This window comes from Podarcis bocagei (genome assembly GCF_964188305.1).
Source record: "Podarcis bocagei genome assembly, chromosome: 4".
Classification (NCBI taxonomy): domain Eukaryota; kingdom Metazoa; phylum Chordata; class Lepidosauria; order Squamata; family Lacertidae; genus Podarcis; species Podarcis bocagei.
In genome coordinates, this window is record NC_138128.1 from 29742356 (window position 1) to 29759330 (window position 16975).

A 16975-nucleotide genomic window follows, 5' to 3' on the forward strand; every position below is an offset into this window, starting at 1 on the left:
CCCATTCCAAAGTAAAGGATAAACACACTGCTTGTTAACACATACAACTTTGTAGTGCAAAAATGATTTTGTAATACTGTGCTTCACTCTCATGAAAATGTGCACCAGAGAGTATGGAGAATACAGAACAAAAGTGGTCCTCAGAGCACTGCGACAATTTGCAAAATAAAACTGAGTCTTAACACCGCTTTGAGGTTTTTTCTGCAATCAAGCAGTATATACATTTTATGAAATAAAAATAATCACACTACACTTTTGCAAAAAAAAAACCTGTGTGTAAATATTGCAATAAACAAACAACTGCTATATATACACAAGAAGCAGACAGGAAATGTTGCAGTTTAATATGCTAATTTATATGCAGCAGAGGCAATGATGCCTTCTCTGCTGTTCTCAGTCCCCCTGCCCACCCACAAGATGGCCCAACAACTACTACTGCTGCCTTGTCCTGAGGAACAACTGAAGTCACTTAGATAACCATGCCCTAGAAAACTGAGAAAGAAGGGAAATTGTGAAGTATTATTAGTATATATTTATATCCCACATTTTCCCCTCAAGGTGGCTTACAGATAAAAACAATCGCTTAAAACATAGGAAAAATAATAATTACAAGCAATTAAACATTAAGAGAATTAAAATGTTATGTGTTTATAAAATCTGTTTAAAACTTACAAATAATTACAATAAAAACAAAATTACTTTGTATCAACCTGAAACAAGATGCTTAGAATAGTATGGGGCAGCTTCCTACAGAATTGTGATGTTCCCCCAGTATTATTAGTGTAGGGTAGATTAGATACATCTACAGAGAAGGAAGCTTTGTCAATACCTGTTTTTTCAAAAATGTTTATGGTCATTTGCAGCTACTGGTACCATCCTACATTACTTTAGCAAAACTTGTTAGCAGTGTCCATTAAGTCATTAAGTTTAAATAATAAGTAGCAGTGTAGACAGAATCATACTTTGGAATAAGGTGCCAGAGTTTGTCAAGTTTGCATTTTTAGTAAAGAAAATATTGGTTTAAAGTGTAGTGATCTTTCCTATTCTAATTTATTCAAGAAGGTTCTAGAGGCTTCTCTGTGTGATACAAGCTGGTGGAAGCTAGAAATTTCTAGCTGACAAGTAAGCTTCTATTCTGCCTGGAAACAAGCAAAAGGTTCCTGATGTTTGGGTTATTCCTTCAGAGAAGCTGAACAGCTGGTTTAAACTGGTTCTGTTATCTCTTTCTCTCAAGTTCATATAAATAACAGGCCAGAAGGAGATTGGGTTTCACTTTCTGTCTTTCTTTCCTTCTGGTGTGGTGGTCTCTATGATTCTTAGGGTCCCTTCCAATTCTACAATTCTATTCTAAATAACAGGAAATATACCAGTTTAGTTACAATTCACTATTAAAGGGGATCAGTTATGTTATAAAACAAACCATTCACCATTATCAGCACACTGAGTGAATTATTAGTTCTATAACCACATAAAGGAAATGATACAAACATTTGGTTAAATCAGACATACAATACCCCATATATGTGAAATCTGTTAATATACAGTCTATTTAAATTAGTTGTTCATTTGTTAGGTGACTCACTAAGCACAAGAAAAATGAGCACAAAGGAGCTAACTACAGAACAGATTGCAATTCATGAACCTTGACTCATTTGTCTGACAAATTTTAAATTAGCATACACACACAAAATATTAAAATATTGGATATGTTGGAAACTTGGTCAAAACAAACCTTTACATTAATTATGCCAGGGAGCAGATATATTGCTACGACACTAGTGGAACCAGTGCTTTTTTTCTTGGGGTACACAGGGTTATGCATACCCCAAAACGTTTTGTGAATCTGTGTCTGGCCTCATTGAGGGGCAGTATTTCAATATGAGTAGAAAAATGAGAGTACCCCTAAACATTTTTTTTTAGAAAAAAAGCACTGAGTGGAACTATATGAACTACATAAAGGCTTATTATTGCCTACTGGCCCTAGGAAGGTGAATTTGCTGTGAGATGCTTGCTAAGCATTTTGAGGATAAACTACTTCCATCCTCTAGGATTTGGGCTCAGCTGATGATCCTGCTGAAGAAAAGTGCTTTCTTGTCTTGGATGAGTTTCAGTTGCTGTGGCCTGAGGATATGGACAAGGTATTTGGCTAGGTTTGTGCAACCACTTGTGTTTTGTACTCTTGCACCTCATGGCTTATAAAATCTGCTAGAAAGGGGGCAGCTGAATGGGCCAGGAAGGTGATTAATGCATCAAGAAGGAGTGGTCCCAGGTGTCTTGCCAAATGCAAGATGGTTCTTTTAAAAGAGATTCAGAAGCAATACAAAACACAAGCGAGTGAGAAGATTTTATTTCTAAACTGCAAGCAATATATACATACCAAGCATGCCCTTCCCTCTGACACTTGGAAGCCCTCAAGAACCGACGAAGTGACTCCTCCAGGTAGTCTCAGTCTGCATAGGCCAGTCTGTGCATAAGCTGGGACAGGTGTGACTGTTGATTCTTATTAGATCTCTCAGTGGCTTTTGATATCATCAATCATGGTATTGTTCTGAGTCAGGTTGGGGGGCACTGCATTGCAGTGGTGCTGTTCCTATTTGGATGGCTAGCTCCAGGTGGGACCTGACTGCTCCATAGATTCTCCTGTATGAATTCCTGCGGGGTTATTTCTAAATTGAATTACACTTCCTCTGAATGACTGGGTTTGTTGTTTGGGGGTTCTGGGTTCACTGCTATCACCTGAGGCACAGGTGGTCTTGTTGCACAGAGTGCCTTCCATCATATTAAGCTCATGGCACAACCACAGCTGTAGCTGGGCAGGGTTGCAGCAGTCCAGGCATGGGCAAACCCCGGCCCTCCAGATGTTTTGAGACTACAATTCCCATCATCCCTGACCACTGGTCCTGTTAGCTAGGGATGATGGGAATTGTAGTTCCAAAACATCTGGAGGGCCGGAGTTTACCTATGCCTGCAATAGTCTCAAGTCTAGCAGTCAGGATATAGTCCAGAGTCAAACCTGAAGTGCAGTCCCATAGAGTTCCAGGAGCATTCAAGCCAAGGTCCATCAACATGGGCAGTTGAGCAGACACAGCACTTCAGCTCTTTTGCCCTTTAGAACTTGGCATGCTGATTGCAGCATCTGGGCTTGATGAGGCATATGACCCTCACCCGTACCAAGCCTACTCCAGCTGAGGAATCACACACCTCCTCCCAGAGCTAGCGAGCCCTACCTGGCTAGCTAGGGAGCTGGGCTGTGGGCCCTTGCCTGCCCCAGCCTTCTTGAGTCCCCCTTCCATTGCTCCCTACCTCTCAGTGCCCACCATGTTCATGGAGACAGGCCTATCCCCCGGCTCTGGTGATGGGTCTTGCTGCTGTGGTCCCTGCGCACTGATCCTCATTCCCTCACCATCCTCTGTAACCCTGTGAGTACTTCCTTCCCCATCCCCTGCATGCCCCAGTGTGTCCTGGTTACACTCCTCACAGGGATCTTCTTTCACCTCTCCCTTCTTGCTGTCATCTTGCCAGTTCATGGCATACAGCTTCCCTAGTGAGGGGAAAGGGTTCAGTGGAAGAGAGTCAGCCAGGATCCCAGAAGATATTTTTGGGGAAAAGGTATGAATGTATGTGCATGTGTGAACAAATCTGAAAGCACTGCTTATCTGTGACTACTCAGAAAAATAATGTGCCATTCCTGTGTTCCCTAATGGAACTATTGGGTAAATCTGTCTGTCATTAAAGGTGCATATGTAATCCTGAACAGTATGTCCTAGTACATGCATATTAGCAGAGAATTCAGAGCAGCTTTGCTAAAGGAAAACAGTGATAGGTGTGGCAAAACCACAGGCTGGGATAGGCTGATTTGGCACACAATCTGAAGAAAAATAATTTATATTCAGCATCCAGAATCCTTAGGCTGCCCTGAGGTGGAGGTTGGTTAAAGCAGGTACTAAAAATCTGGAACTCTCAGCAGTCTTCTACTAAAATCTTTACTGAAAGCTGAGAATTGGTAACATGACATAAAGGGTTAAAAATACTTTGATGAGCATTAATCATAACAGTAAAGAACAGTAGCATAGTAACTTTATTATAATTTAATGCAGGCACCGCCAAACTTGGCACTCGAGCTGTTTTGGGACTACAATTCCCATCATCCCTGACCACTGGTCCTGTTAGCTAGGGATGATGGGAGTTGTAGTCCCAAAACAGCTGGAGGGCCAAGTTTGGGGATGCCTGATTTAATGTCTCTCTTCCTGTACAATTAAACATTCTGAAGAACCTGAATAGCAACAGATGGCCACATAGATTATTAATTTTAAAATGTACTCTGTACTATGAGGCATATCTGTTAACACATATGAAAGATTGGCAAGTCTCATTTTCTATGAATACCCCAGCATGGGCAATTTTAAAAATTGTTTACCTAGTAGCTTTCTGGATGGCTGAATAAAAAAAGGACCAAATGCCCTCTTCAATCTAGAGAAACTATAGAAGAATACTTTCTATAAACACCAAATTCACTAAATTAAATAGCTGACATTTGGAAGGCCTATATTGATCTCTACGTGTAAACTAAGATGGGTGTATTGATGATGTATAAATGTATTGTTAATGTGAACTGACAATGTTTTTTCCTTCTTCTTGTATTCCCCAGCCCCATTTTTGGTTTTCCCCCCTTGATTTTTTATTGCAATTGACTTTAATTAAAATATTTGGGTACACAAAGGTATTAGAATAAGTCATATGAGGCTAGCTCATAAACTTCTGTAGGAAGGGAAGGGAAACACTTATGAAATTTTGATCTAGGTTTTAAGACTTAGGGAGACAGGGCTGGGCTTATCCAGTATTTAAGATGAACAGTGTGTGAGTTTTGGCACAACACAAGTTCTGTGAATGTTGTTATCTATGAGGTTTCCTGCTGGACCAGCCACATCCAAAATATGAGCTATCCCTTTATTATTTGTAAACCTGTTATGTATAAGATATAGTAGGATTAATCCTCCAAAGTTAGCACCTCTGTCATGTGGATGTCAGTGCTCAGTTAACCATGCACATGCTTTTATTCTACTGAAATAAACAAAACTTTGAAATACACAACTTTGGAGGGCTTATGCCCATTCTTTTTTAAGGAGCAGGGTGAATGCGCTACATCATTGTGAACATCCATAGCAGGGTGGGGAAACTCCAGATGTTAGTAGACTCCAAATCCCATGATCCCTTACCACTGGGAAAGCTGGCTGATGAGAGTTATAGTCCAACAACATCTTGAGTGTAGAAATCCATAATCTATAAGACATAGGCCTTCATATATGCTTACATTTATCTATCCTTCCCACAACAGAATTAACACTTACTAGGACAAGATTACAAGGCATGTGATGAAGCCACCTTGTTGAAGCTAAGCAGGTCAATGCTGGGATAGGAAACCACCTAGGAATCCCATGTAACACATTTTAACTTCTGGGATGCAACGAAGGCAGGATATAAATGTACTAAATAGCAAGTTCTACTGAAGCAAGAAAATTGTTTAAAAAACCTCCAAGAAGTGAAAGCATCACTCCTGAGCAGTGATTTACATATGTTTCCCAACCTTGGGCCTCCAGCTGTTTTCGAACTACAATTCCCATCATCCCTGACCACTGGTCTTGCTATCTGAGGATTATGGGAGTTGTAGTCCAAAAACAGCTGGAGGCTCAAGGTTGGGAAATGCTGAGCTAAACAAGCTATAGCTTAGGGCCCCACTCTCTTGGGGACCCCCCAAAGAATTAAAGAAAAGAACCTGTATGTACATTTCCAAAATATAAGATAAAAAAACAAATAAAATAAAACTTATATACAGCAACCGTGTTTTGTGTTGTATAGGCTCCTATTATATAAGTATTGGGCCCCGCCTGCTAGCCTGCTCCCTAAAATGTAACTTGTTTGCTCATTTCTATATCAATTACTTTGATAAAATACATATTTTGTTATTTGCAAATGGTACCAGGGAGGCAGCTCCCGCGTGGGCTGTAGCCCAGGAAGGAGAACAAGTAAAATGCGCCCGTCAGCTGTTGGGCGGCCGAAACGGCAGCTCTCAGAAGGGCTGTAGCCCGGAATGGGAAGTGAATAAGCCAAGTGCGCCCGTCAGCTGTTGGGCGGCTGAACGCGGTAAGCGGCAGCGAAGACGCAATCAAGAATGGAAAATAACGAAGCAATAAACAGGCAGCCCACGAACAGAGAAATTAGCCAAATACTCCCCTGGTAAAGTCCGCGTCGTGTCCAGCTCCACGTGGTCGATGCTGCTGAGCACGGGTGAAAGATGACTCGTGAGGGGCGAAGGCAGGAAGAATGAGGCCGGGCGAAGGCTGGCGCTGCAGCAAAATGCTGCTGAACACGCCCCCACCGTGGCCCCCGGTTGGATGGCCACCGGGGGGGCGTGAGCGCCAGCCAGGTGAGTGGGCAGCAGGGGGCCACGCCCCCTGCTAGCCGGAGCTCGCGCCCCGACCACAACCCCTCCCCTCCCCTTCGTGGAGGAGAGTCTTTGCAAATGGCTTTAGATACCTATCAGGTCCATAAATTACCATATAGCATATATTCAACACAAAAAACAGCGACAATTTGTTGTTGACAAAAGAACGTTGGACATATAAAGGGCCCCATTACCTTCAGTAGCTTAGGGCCTCATCAAACCTAAATCCGGCCTTGCTCCTGAGCAAGTAGTGGGCTGCCCCCAATGAAATCTAATGCAGCCTGTGGAAAAGAAGGCCAAGAACAATACATACTGTTGAAATGATTAATTTAATGGAGGAGGTAGATATGAATGCACTCTGCAAAAACTAGGTGTTCAGAGGATAGAACTTGTGGATTTCAGTGTTGTTAATATGCTTAAAATCAGCTGTAACACTCATCCTTGCTGTAGAGAAAAAAATCCCCGGAGGGTGGGGGGAAGGAGACACAGATGCCTACATTCCTGTCATATCATCAATCCTCTCTGAAATGGTTTCATGTCCACACCTCCCACATTAACAGCAGTGCCTTTTCCTGCAATTTTATCTTACCCATTTCTGGTTTAATCTAATCTTTCCAGCTGTCTGCATTCTTATAAAATACTTACTCTTCGTACACTTCTCGATATAATACTAAACTACACTGTTATTCTCAAAGTTGTATCTCCATTTAGAGTCTTTCTTAAGAATGTTTTGGGAAGCATCCATGAATCACTCATCTGACTGCACTTTTCAAGGACATTTGAGTCTGGATAGATTAAAAGAAATAGCTTCAATGGTATAGTTTTCTGTTGGAAGAAGTGGGCGGTTGAGAAACACTTTGGTTAACTAGGTCTGAATGCTTGAGCTGTCATAAAAACGATTATTTTGCAAATGGAGAAAAAAGTTCTGAACAAAATTAATGTTGTAGTTAACCAGGTTTCTGAGCACTTCAGAATTTTGCTACAAAGTATAAGCTCATCTCTTCTCCAGATGAAAAAATTCCCTCAGAAGTAGCCCTGTAGATCTCTCAAAGATCATTTACCTATTATGCCCCTCCCACCATTTTATCTCTAGCTTGTCCATGTACAACCACAGTTTGAAGGGAAGACAAAGGAACAATAAAAGGAAGCAGCAGGTGAACAAATTCACTTATTTGCAACCAAACTGTTAAAACTAGATGTTTTGATCAGTGGAACTTATGAAGTGCTTTTTTCTGTAAGAGGACTTAATGAAATCTTATACACAAGTACAGTGGTGCCTCGCAAGATGAAAAGAATCCGTTCTGTGATTCTCTTCGTCTAGCGGTTTTTTCGTCTTGCAAAGCAAGCCCATTGACGGATTAGCGCTATTAGCGGCTTTTAGCGGCTTATCTGCTGATTGGATCAGCTGATAAGCGGCTTAGCGGCTTAGAAAAGGGGGGGGAGGGGAAAAAACACAGCAGGAACTCGCAAGACTTTGTCGTCTTGCGAAGCAAGCCCATAGGAGATTTGTTTTGCGAAGCACCTCCAAAACGGAAAACCCTTTCGTCTAGTGGGTTTTCCGTCTTGTGAGGCATTCGTCTTGCGGGGCACCACTGTATTTATGTTAAAATTGGGGCTTTTTTTTCAGCCAGAGGTCACTGGAGCTCAGTTCTGCCACTTCTCAGGTAGGCACCACTGCCGTTCTAAGGGAACAAATGAGGAGTTCATGGTGAGCTCTGACACTTATTTTTCTAGAAAAATAGACTGCTTAAAATATATATACAACTTGGACCTTTATGGAAAGAAATAAGGTGTTCCATAGAAATCAATGCATTTGTCTTAGATAATTATTTCATACATTACAGTAATTAACCAGCCCGGTCAAATCAAATTGATGACAGATGTAATATTAATTACACATTCAGAATATTCACTAGTTACATTTCTATTGTTTACAACCCTATCTTATAACAAGTCCGCTGCTTAAGAAGCTTAAGTGCCAGATTCCTTTGTCTCTTTCTTGTCTAACCCATAATGATCCTACCATCTGGAACAACTTTTTTGCATTAACAGACTTCCATCTTTTACCCACCTAGTCTCTTTGATTCATGACTCACTATTGCTCATTAAACTTTTTTTTAAAAAACCAAATCTTAGAAGTTCAACTGTTAACTTGCTTTTATTAGTGTTTCTGGATTGCTGGTCATTATGTCCTTCTGTGTACCCTTGTATGATCTGCTGTTAGTCTCCCTTCACCACCCCATCTCCAATAAATTTTAAAAAGAAATGCCAACATGCAACCAGGGTTTGGCAATTATTTGACTACAGAGATAAAATCCAGAGAATATCCCCCTCACATGAAGATTAGTTCTCAAATGAAAATCTCTCCTTCCTTTGTTATCTTGCTTGCATTGCTTTATAGATTGTAAATCTCCTGGGACAAGGATCTGTCATACTTTGCAAAGTGCAATACACATAGATAGCGCTATATTTATTAACATCATCAACATGATTATCATCATTCTTTATTTCATGCTGCTGTTATAGGGGGAGAGCAACTCCTAAAAGATTCTTTCCCTCACAACTAACCGAAAAACATTTATTTTACAGTTATTTAGGTTGTATATTTATGACTAGAATATTGGGTTTACTAATTTCCACTTCTTTTCATAATCTAAACAAAGAAGTTATACTGTATTCTACATTTAGAATCTTTTTATTACATAACAATAATTTGCAGCTGGAATATTAACTGGGTACTCTTCCATTTCTGTGCACCCTCAGGAAAGTTCTTTCCTAAACAGAATTGTGGCAAATTGTTTGAAGGCTCCAGATTTGGTGTATCTGAAAGAGAATCTCAATCCCTGTATATTACGCATATGCATTAGTTTGGGGATATACTGTGTCTCACATACACAGAGTGGAAATGTATTTCTTCTCCTCTGAAATTGTTGGGAGTTTACAGTAAGAAAAACCAAAATGTTGTTCTTTGCTTCCCCTTCCATACTTCCAGAAACTTTTCATTTTTGAGGAAGTTGTTCCAGGAATTCACATGGCTTCTTAACACTGAGAGTTTCACTCACTTAATGCTTCCACAGAAGCAGTTGCTTTGATGCAGCCATAACAGTCACTGTGCCAGAGAGCAGGAAAGCAACTTAAGGGATAAAGGAGAAAAGCAAAATAAAGCTCAATTTCCCCTTCTGAGCTGCCAGAACAGGTCACCAACTAGAGACAGAACCTTCATGATTCTGGATCCCATAGAATCAAAGCAGTTAGGAGATGTGTCAGTTATACTACAGAAAAAACAACAGCACTAGAAGGTAAGCCACTATATTAAAAACATACTGACAGTATTCTTAATTCTTTGGATTCTAGAGTGATGTCGCAGCAGTATCAGGTCAAAGAAGGGCAATGATATGGGATACTGTCTCCCCCTGAACAGACAGCCACTTTGATTTACATATACACCCACTAAAAATAATTTTGCAGTACCAGGTATAGTATTTCTGCATACGGCTCTCTCACAAATGCTGAGAGCTTAAAAACAAAATACAGTAACTTGCCATAACACTCTCTCTGGAGGAGAGATATTACTTTTACTAGAGATTAAACCTTACTTCTCAAACAGCGGGTCAAACCCACCTGGGAATGAGCAAAAGATGCTTGGAGTGTGCATGTAAAATTCCAAGAAGAGAAAGGATCTGAGTTTCAAAGGTAATATTGTTAGCTATAATAGCATCGTGACAACATTTTACTGAATTACTGAGTAAGTAACTCTATTAGGATTTGATGTTGGAAAAAGTATTCGCAAATGTTGCAGAATGCAGAGCACCATTGGGTATTTGGTGCAGAAATGCAATCTGGGAATTTGCCAAGTATACAGCACTGCAACATATTGGAGTCCAATTGCCTCATATTTTTCAGGTGAAAGAATGGAGGAATGTTTGAAAAAAACACACACAGTCAAATTCATGGTCAGAGGCAAAAGTAAGCAATAAATGTGAATTTTGTCACTGTATCTTATACTGTAGGTTTTTTCACAATTGCATCCCTCTCCATCCAAGCAGAAATGAAAGACTCAAAGATGGTGCAAAGTGGTCCAACGAGGAGCTGAGAAGGGTGTGTGGCCTGAGGAGAGCACTGAGGGCCAAAAAGAGTCCTGGAGGGCTGCATTTGGCCCTTGGGCCCGAGACTCCCCATCCCTGTCAAGGATGGAGCAGGATGTGTGACATAGAAATAAGAACTTTCATCTATTTAGAAATATAACTCCTTTTGGAAAACCCACCTCCATGGGAGATGCCTGGGACTATAGGATCCCTTGTAGACGAGAAAGCTCAAAACGGGGACACGCATAAAGAAAGGTGTGCATTTAACCAGGTACAATGTGCCTTAAATAAAGGCAGCATCTAGGATTAGGGGACAGGACTACCAAATCCCAGATTTAGAGAATGAACCCAGGAATGTTCTAGTAGGGAGGTTTAGCATGGCAATTTAATTATCAGCGAAATGTTTTGCTTAAATTCTAGTGGACCCCATTTCCTTTCCTGAATGAGAAGCAAGTCGAGCGCGCGGAGAATTTCCCCTACACTTTTCTAGGATGCACCTGTTCAGTCCTAGGAAGAAGTAACGAATAGCCCTAAATTCAAGTGAGGCAACTTCCATTACTTTTTTCGCTATTAACGTCAGGCCGTCGCCGCTCACCCGGTACCAACAGCGAGGAAGGAGGAGGAGGAGAAATCTGTGGAGGACCCCCTGAGAGGGGAGGTAATTCACTCACCTCCGTCTTGGTGACAAGGAGCTGGTAGAAGTCTTTGCTGGGCGACGGGGCCTGCCCTCGCGCCTCGAACAAAGTGTCTGGGAGGAGCGACGCCATTTTAGGACGCCAGCGGCCAATCGCTATGGCAACCAGGAAGGGGCGGCCGCACGGAGAGGTCACGGGAAGCCCAGCCTCCCCTCTTAAAGGAGACGGGCAAGCTCCTCCGTGCTGGAAGTCGGCGGGTCTTACACCACCCGCGAACGTACGGGGAAAGAAAGCGGGGGGGGGGAGTCTCTAAATCGGGGCGAAACCGCCAACGGGGAGGCCGCCGCCGCCAGCGGCTTCGCTGACCCTGTGGGGGATAAACGCTTGCGCGCACCCCGGGGGTGACGACCCCAGCGGAGGGATACCTCTTTTTCAGCCAAGGAACGTCTGAGACGAGCGGAGGGGGACGGCAAGGATAGAACCGCCGCCGATCCTTGACGTGTGGGAGGAGAGGGGGGGGCTGCCGGCTCCGCGGCAGGGAGCGCCAAGGCGGGCAGGAGGAGAACACCCGCTGCTGGCGAGTGGGGGGGGGGGAAGAACGGGGGCCCCCGGGCCCCTTTGGGGGTAAAGTAGTCCCCGGCCTCCCCCTACGCCGCTGGAGGGGGTACGGTGCGGAGGCAGACGGCGCACTGATCGGTGCTGCGGCTTCAGCTGATAATTGAAGGGAAGAGGCGCCGGGCAGGACAGAAAAGGAGCCGGAGAGCCACAGAGCGCTTTTGCAGAGGCCGCGTCGGGATAAACTAGGTACTGTGGCTCGAGGCGGACCAGGCCTGTTTTTCAACGCCGGGGTTTCTGTGGGAGGGAAAGCGACTCTTCGGCTCCCCCCCCTCCTCCGCCCGTTCTTCGCCGGGGGGCCGGAGTGGGGGAATGTGGGGTGGGAGGGAGGCGGCGTTGGGTTAGAACATGACAGGGGGAGGTTGGTGGTGAGGTAGTCCCGGGCCCGACGGGGGCGGGTGGGAGAGAAAGGGGAAGGTTGGTGGTATGTGTGTGTGTGGTGGCTTGAGGCCTTGAATAGGTTTTCAGGAAGTCCTCGCCATAAAGAGGTCTCCTAATATGTACCTAATATACAAGGTGTTGGGGGGGCGGAGGAGGAGGAGGAAATACTAAACGGAGAAGGTTGGCTTCTTTCTCCCCGACCCCCTCGCTCCGTTCCTAAGCGGAATAGTGAAGAGGAGAAGCAGCAGCCAGGGTGGCAGAAATGGGAGCTGACAAAATGGCCAAACGGCTGCCTGAAGCTTTATCGTCATTCAGCCCTTCCCTTCTTTTCTTCGCCTTCCACGCTCCCGTGTAAGCGGCTCTCTGTTCATGGGATGAATCTGGACCCCACCTTTTATGCCTGTGTTTACAGGAGCGCAGGATGCCCCATATCGCAGCCCTGCTCCTCTTTGCGGGCCTACCTTTAAACCTCCCCCCCCCCCGCCACGGTTAAGATTGGCGTTCTGGCTTGTGTGTGATTAAATACAAAAGGACAATGTCAGTGTTGACACTGCGCCCGGGTTTGTATTCGGCCCTGCTTCACAAACTCCCCCCAACCTCTTTGCTAGCCCTTGTCCTCCCCAGGGGCCCCTTTTTATTTTGTTTTCTTGAAGTGAGCTACTGAGTCCCACTCAATTAGGCGTAGGGGAGGGTGGAAAGCAGCCCCCTTTTAGCCCAACGGCGGCGCCGACGTCGACAATAAAAAAAAGAGAAATGCTAAATGATCTGCTGACTCCATATTGGCCTGGCTTTGGGGGCTGGGGAAGGGGGAAATCGTACTCTGCTAAGCGGAAAAGGGTGTTTGTTTATTCAGTCCCTTTCGGCACTTGGTCCCATTACCGGAGCAGATTCCTTTCACCCCTATAATTTTAGAGTTGGTTTGTGTTCCTGACGCCTTCGAGAAGAAACTAGCGTGAGGCATGTTTGCATAACGCGTCGTATTTGGATATTTACATTCTTTTTTTCTCCTCCACGCCTCGCTTTTGTATCTGCCGACTACTACCGGGCTAGCATTCAAACTGATACCGGGGCTTTTGCCAGCCGTACAGGCCCAGCTGCCTGCTGTACAACTTTTATTGTTCCTCCTAATGGCCAGTCCTGTCGGGGTGGGGTGTTCTTCGCAGTAGGGTTTTTAAAGGCATCAGGAATTCGAAAAAGTTTAGATTAGGAACAAGGAAACATTAGGGCGGGGCGAGTGGAAAGTTTTATCGGAGGCTTTAGGGAAAAACAACGATGTATGGAACAAAGGTCCTGCCTGTATCAGAGGCCTACATACTAGGCCTGACTATGTCGCATTTACACAGAGGAAAGAAATGAGATCTTGGCATTGGTCTATGGATTCAGTGCCTGCCATGCATTTGAGAAACGTTTCTAGAATTCGTGTAGCTGGATTTCAGGATTGTTTTCATACTGCAACCAAGATTTAATAGTTCTGCTGTGGATTTTTTTTTTAATGAAAGTAGTTCTCATAACCCTTTTCATCAGCAGGAGAATTGATTTGATACAGATTTAAGGCAAGATCCCATTTTTTAAAAAACAAAGTGATTTTCATAACTGTGACTTTATGGAAATACCCTTGGTACTGTTAGGCCTGTCCAACATTTTTTTCAAAAAAATATTAAGGGGGGATTCAAGGAAAATGGGGCAAGATTCTTTGCAGTGAAAAGGAGAAACCTTTCACAGCAACCCAAAATGAAGTTTTCTTCAAAACGTGTATACATAAATGTGAACAGAAATGTTGCCCTTTTGGGGGTGGGAGGGATAGTTTTTATTGCTTTTATTGCATTCGATGTATTCTGAAGAAAGGCAACCAATAACTTTGAGACTGTTTAAAAATACTGATATAAAATAAAGCTCTTTTAAATTTAAAGATTTGTCCACAGTTATACATTCAGAACCTTCAACTAACTTTACCTTTTAAAAAGGTAAACATTATTACCTTGTATTATTTAAGTGCAGCTTTTAAATTACTGCTTGCCTTTCTCTAAAATTTAAGAAACCTGATGCATTGGAAGTGGTCTAGAAGATAAAAGGTGATGCATGAATAGAAACTAATCTCCAGCACCATCACTTATGTATCAGCAGGTGTTGTGTTGCTGCTGTTTCTGTGTTTTGATAATTTTTTTATGCCTTTCTTTCAGGTACCTCTGACTTTCCTCTATCTTTGTGTTGCACACATGCATACAGTTAAATCAGGGGTAGGCAACCTAAGGCTTGTGGGCCAGATGCGGCCCAATTGCCTTCTCAATCGGGCCCGCGGATGGTTCGGGAATCAGCGTGTTTTTACATGAGTAGAATGTGTGCTTTTATTTAAAATGCATCTCTGGGTTATTTGTGGGCATAGGAATTCATTCATCTCCCCCCCCCCCAAAAAAAATAGTCTGGTCCCCCACATGGTCTGAGAGATGGTGGACCGGCCCACGACTGGAAAAGATTGCTGACTCCTGAGTTAAATGCTATACAAAATAAGAGTGGCCACCAGATAGAAGGCTGTGTTTGATGCCACTTTAGATTGATTGCTAGGAGTTACATCCTCTCTTCTGTATGAGATATGAAAGGCTGTGAAGGAAGCTGTAGAAGATCAAGGTCCTGGGGTTGTATTACAAGATAATACAAGAGAAAGATAATATGAAATAAGAAGTTAGGTAGATATGGGGTGGCTTGAAAAAAATGGGAAGTGTACCAAAGTTATGTTGTTCATTTACAGTAAACAATTTTAATATTGTGGAATCTAATCAATGGGATCAATGTTATCTGCTATAGTTTTGCAGCTCTGATACTCCTGAGGGTCTTGTTACCTTGGTGTGTAAGTGATGCTGGCACCCAGGAACTAAACAATAGTTCAAGTGAGAATGAATATTTATCTACCATATGCTTTGGACTGGTAGGGAGCTACATCTATCAAAAACCAGATTGTAACATGGAGCAAGGAGGAAGTTGTAAAAAGGCCCAAATGACTTGCATGCACCTGTAATTGATATAAAAAGACACCCTGAAATTGATAGCTTCCGATAAGGCTGTTAAATATCAAATACATTTTTAAAAAGACAATTTTCATAAATAATTTTCTTTTTTTAGCTTAGAAGAAGCTATTTTAAATTAGAATTGGCAAATTTCAAGATATCTAACCTTCAGGAACCGTTGAATATATCTGGACAGCTGTGGTAGAGCAGGGACTCTGAAACTATTTAAAATGTTGTAGGGCAGGCAACAATTGAGTTATGAGAATAAAAGCATCTCTTTTCCACACACCTGAACAAGTTTCATAACTTATTTCCTCTCCCTACAAAACCCTGGTAGAGTGATTCTGTTTGTGGGGGGATTGGGATATCACACAGAATGCCCTTTCCATACTAAAGCATTCATTGGAGAAAGGCATGGCACTTAAAATTGCTATAAAAACCAATGTCTCCAGTGAACATAATTTGGACTTATTTTACATATTGGTCACTATTGAAATTTAAGTGAGTAGCTGAGTTGCCTGCAAGTGTTGTGGAGTTAATAATTCAATAGGTTCAGATAAGCCTGGATGCAAGGACCTCTAACTAAATGTGAATAAAGTGTAAACCTCAAATGCCACATTTCTAGAAGAAGTTAACCTGGCTTAGAATCAGGGCCTTCATTAATGCTTTGTGCGAAAGATAGCAAGCTGGTGCCTGTGAGTTGGATCTGAATTCCAAAGCAGCATTATCTTCTAGTCCCTAGTTAGCCCTACCAGCTTCTAATCAAGACTCAGTAACAATTTTTACTTAGTGTTCCGCTTGAATGAGAATTACTTATATATGTTAAGATTGCCTTTCCATAGTAGGCAAGAAATAGTGAAGAACTGCTGCTGGACAATTAGCTGCTATTTAATTCCTCAGTCGCTTAATCACTGACTTCCTGGCAATTGAGTATATGCTGCATACCTGTGAAGCCATTAATACAAAATGATGCCGATTAGGATTCAATATCTGTCCAATCAAAAACACTGTCAGTATTGTCGATCCTTTAATATTATAACAAAAAAGATAATCAGCTTCAATAGAGTAACAAGAAAGTTGTTTTGTGACCCTATGGCTAGCTTTCAAAAATTGCCATCATTTTTATTCCATGTTTATGCATCTCTTTCCCAAGGACCTCAGCGTGGTGTACAGTATCTCCTCCATTACCCTTGCCACAACCCTGGGAAGTAGGTTAGGCTGAGTAGGAGTGGTCTAATGTTGAAGTGATCATGAATGAATGGGAATTAGAACCAGAGTCTTCCTTATCTAGTGCAGCACTCTACATAACAAGGCAAAGACCTTTGCCACTTCCTTCTTGTATTTGGAGATGACTGCAGCTATAAATGGGTAACTAGTACTAGATTTAGCCCCCTGGCTACTGCAGAGGAAGGGACAACCTGTTTTTCCTCTTGCTGATGTTTCTGTAATTAAATAAAAATGGTAGGCTGGCATCTACCCAGTGGCATGCTTGGAATATATGACAATGAGTAAATAGGCAGTCAGTTAACCTGTTTCATAACTTGCATGCCTGTCTTAATGCCACTTATTCTGATCATCTGTAAGTGGTTGGATTGTTTGAGCCCCTGAGCAAGGACCTGGAGAACAGAATAGCTCCTGAAAATAAATCATCTGGCATATATTTTAATTGGTGCTCAGTGAGTTCTTCACTTGCAGAATTTCTGTTCCTGGAAATTCTACTAAAATCACTTCTTACCAAGTCGACTCCAGTAATTAAGGTTTAATATTTTTTGTTCTTCTTTTAAGGTGCCATAGACTTTTGTTTTTGCTGCAAAA

General features: G+C 42.5%; 2 protein-coding genes across 6 annotated transcripts in view; one reads left to right on the forward strand and one right to left on the reverse strand.

Moving 5' to 3' along the window:
* FBXO36 (F-box protein 36) overlaps nucleotides 1-11621 on the reverse strand; it is a 29015-nt gene extending 17394 nt beyond the window's left edge. The window contains exon 1 of the mRNA XM_081190700.1: nucleotides 11199-11621. Within this exon, the coding sequence (XP_081046826.1) occupies nucleotides 11199-11294 (96 nt within the window). The 5' untranslated portion in view covers nucleotides 11295-11621. The remainder of the gene's footprint in view (nucleotides 1-11198) is intronic.
* A 185-nt stretch (nucleotides 11622-11806) lies between these two features.
* Nucleotides 11807-16975, forward strand: part of TRIP12 (thyroid hormone receptor interactor 12) — a 71368-nt gene continuing 66199 nt past the window's right edge. For 4 of the 5 annotated variants that reach the window (XM_081189876.1, XM_081189877.1, XM_081189878.1 and 1 more), the window contains exon 1: nucleotides 11811-11966. The gene's annotated coding sequence lies outside the window, so the exon portion shown is untranslated. Of the gene's footprint in view, nucleotides 11967-16975 lie in introns of all 5 variants that reach the window. The other variant, XR_014007040.1, reaches the window with a different exon arrangement.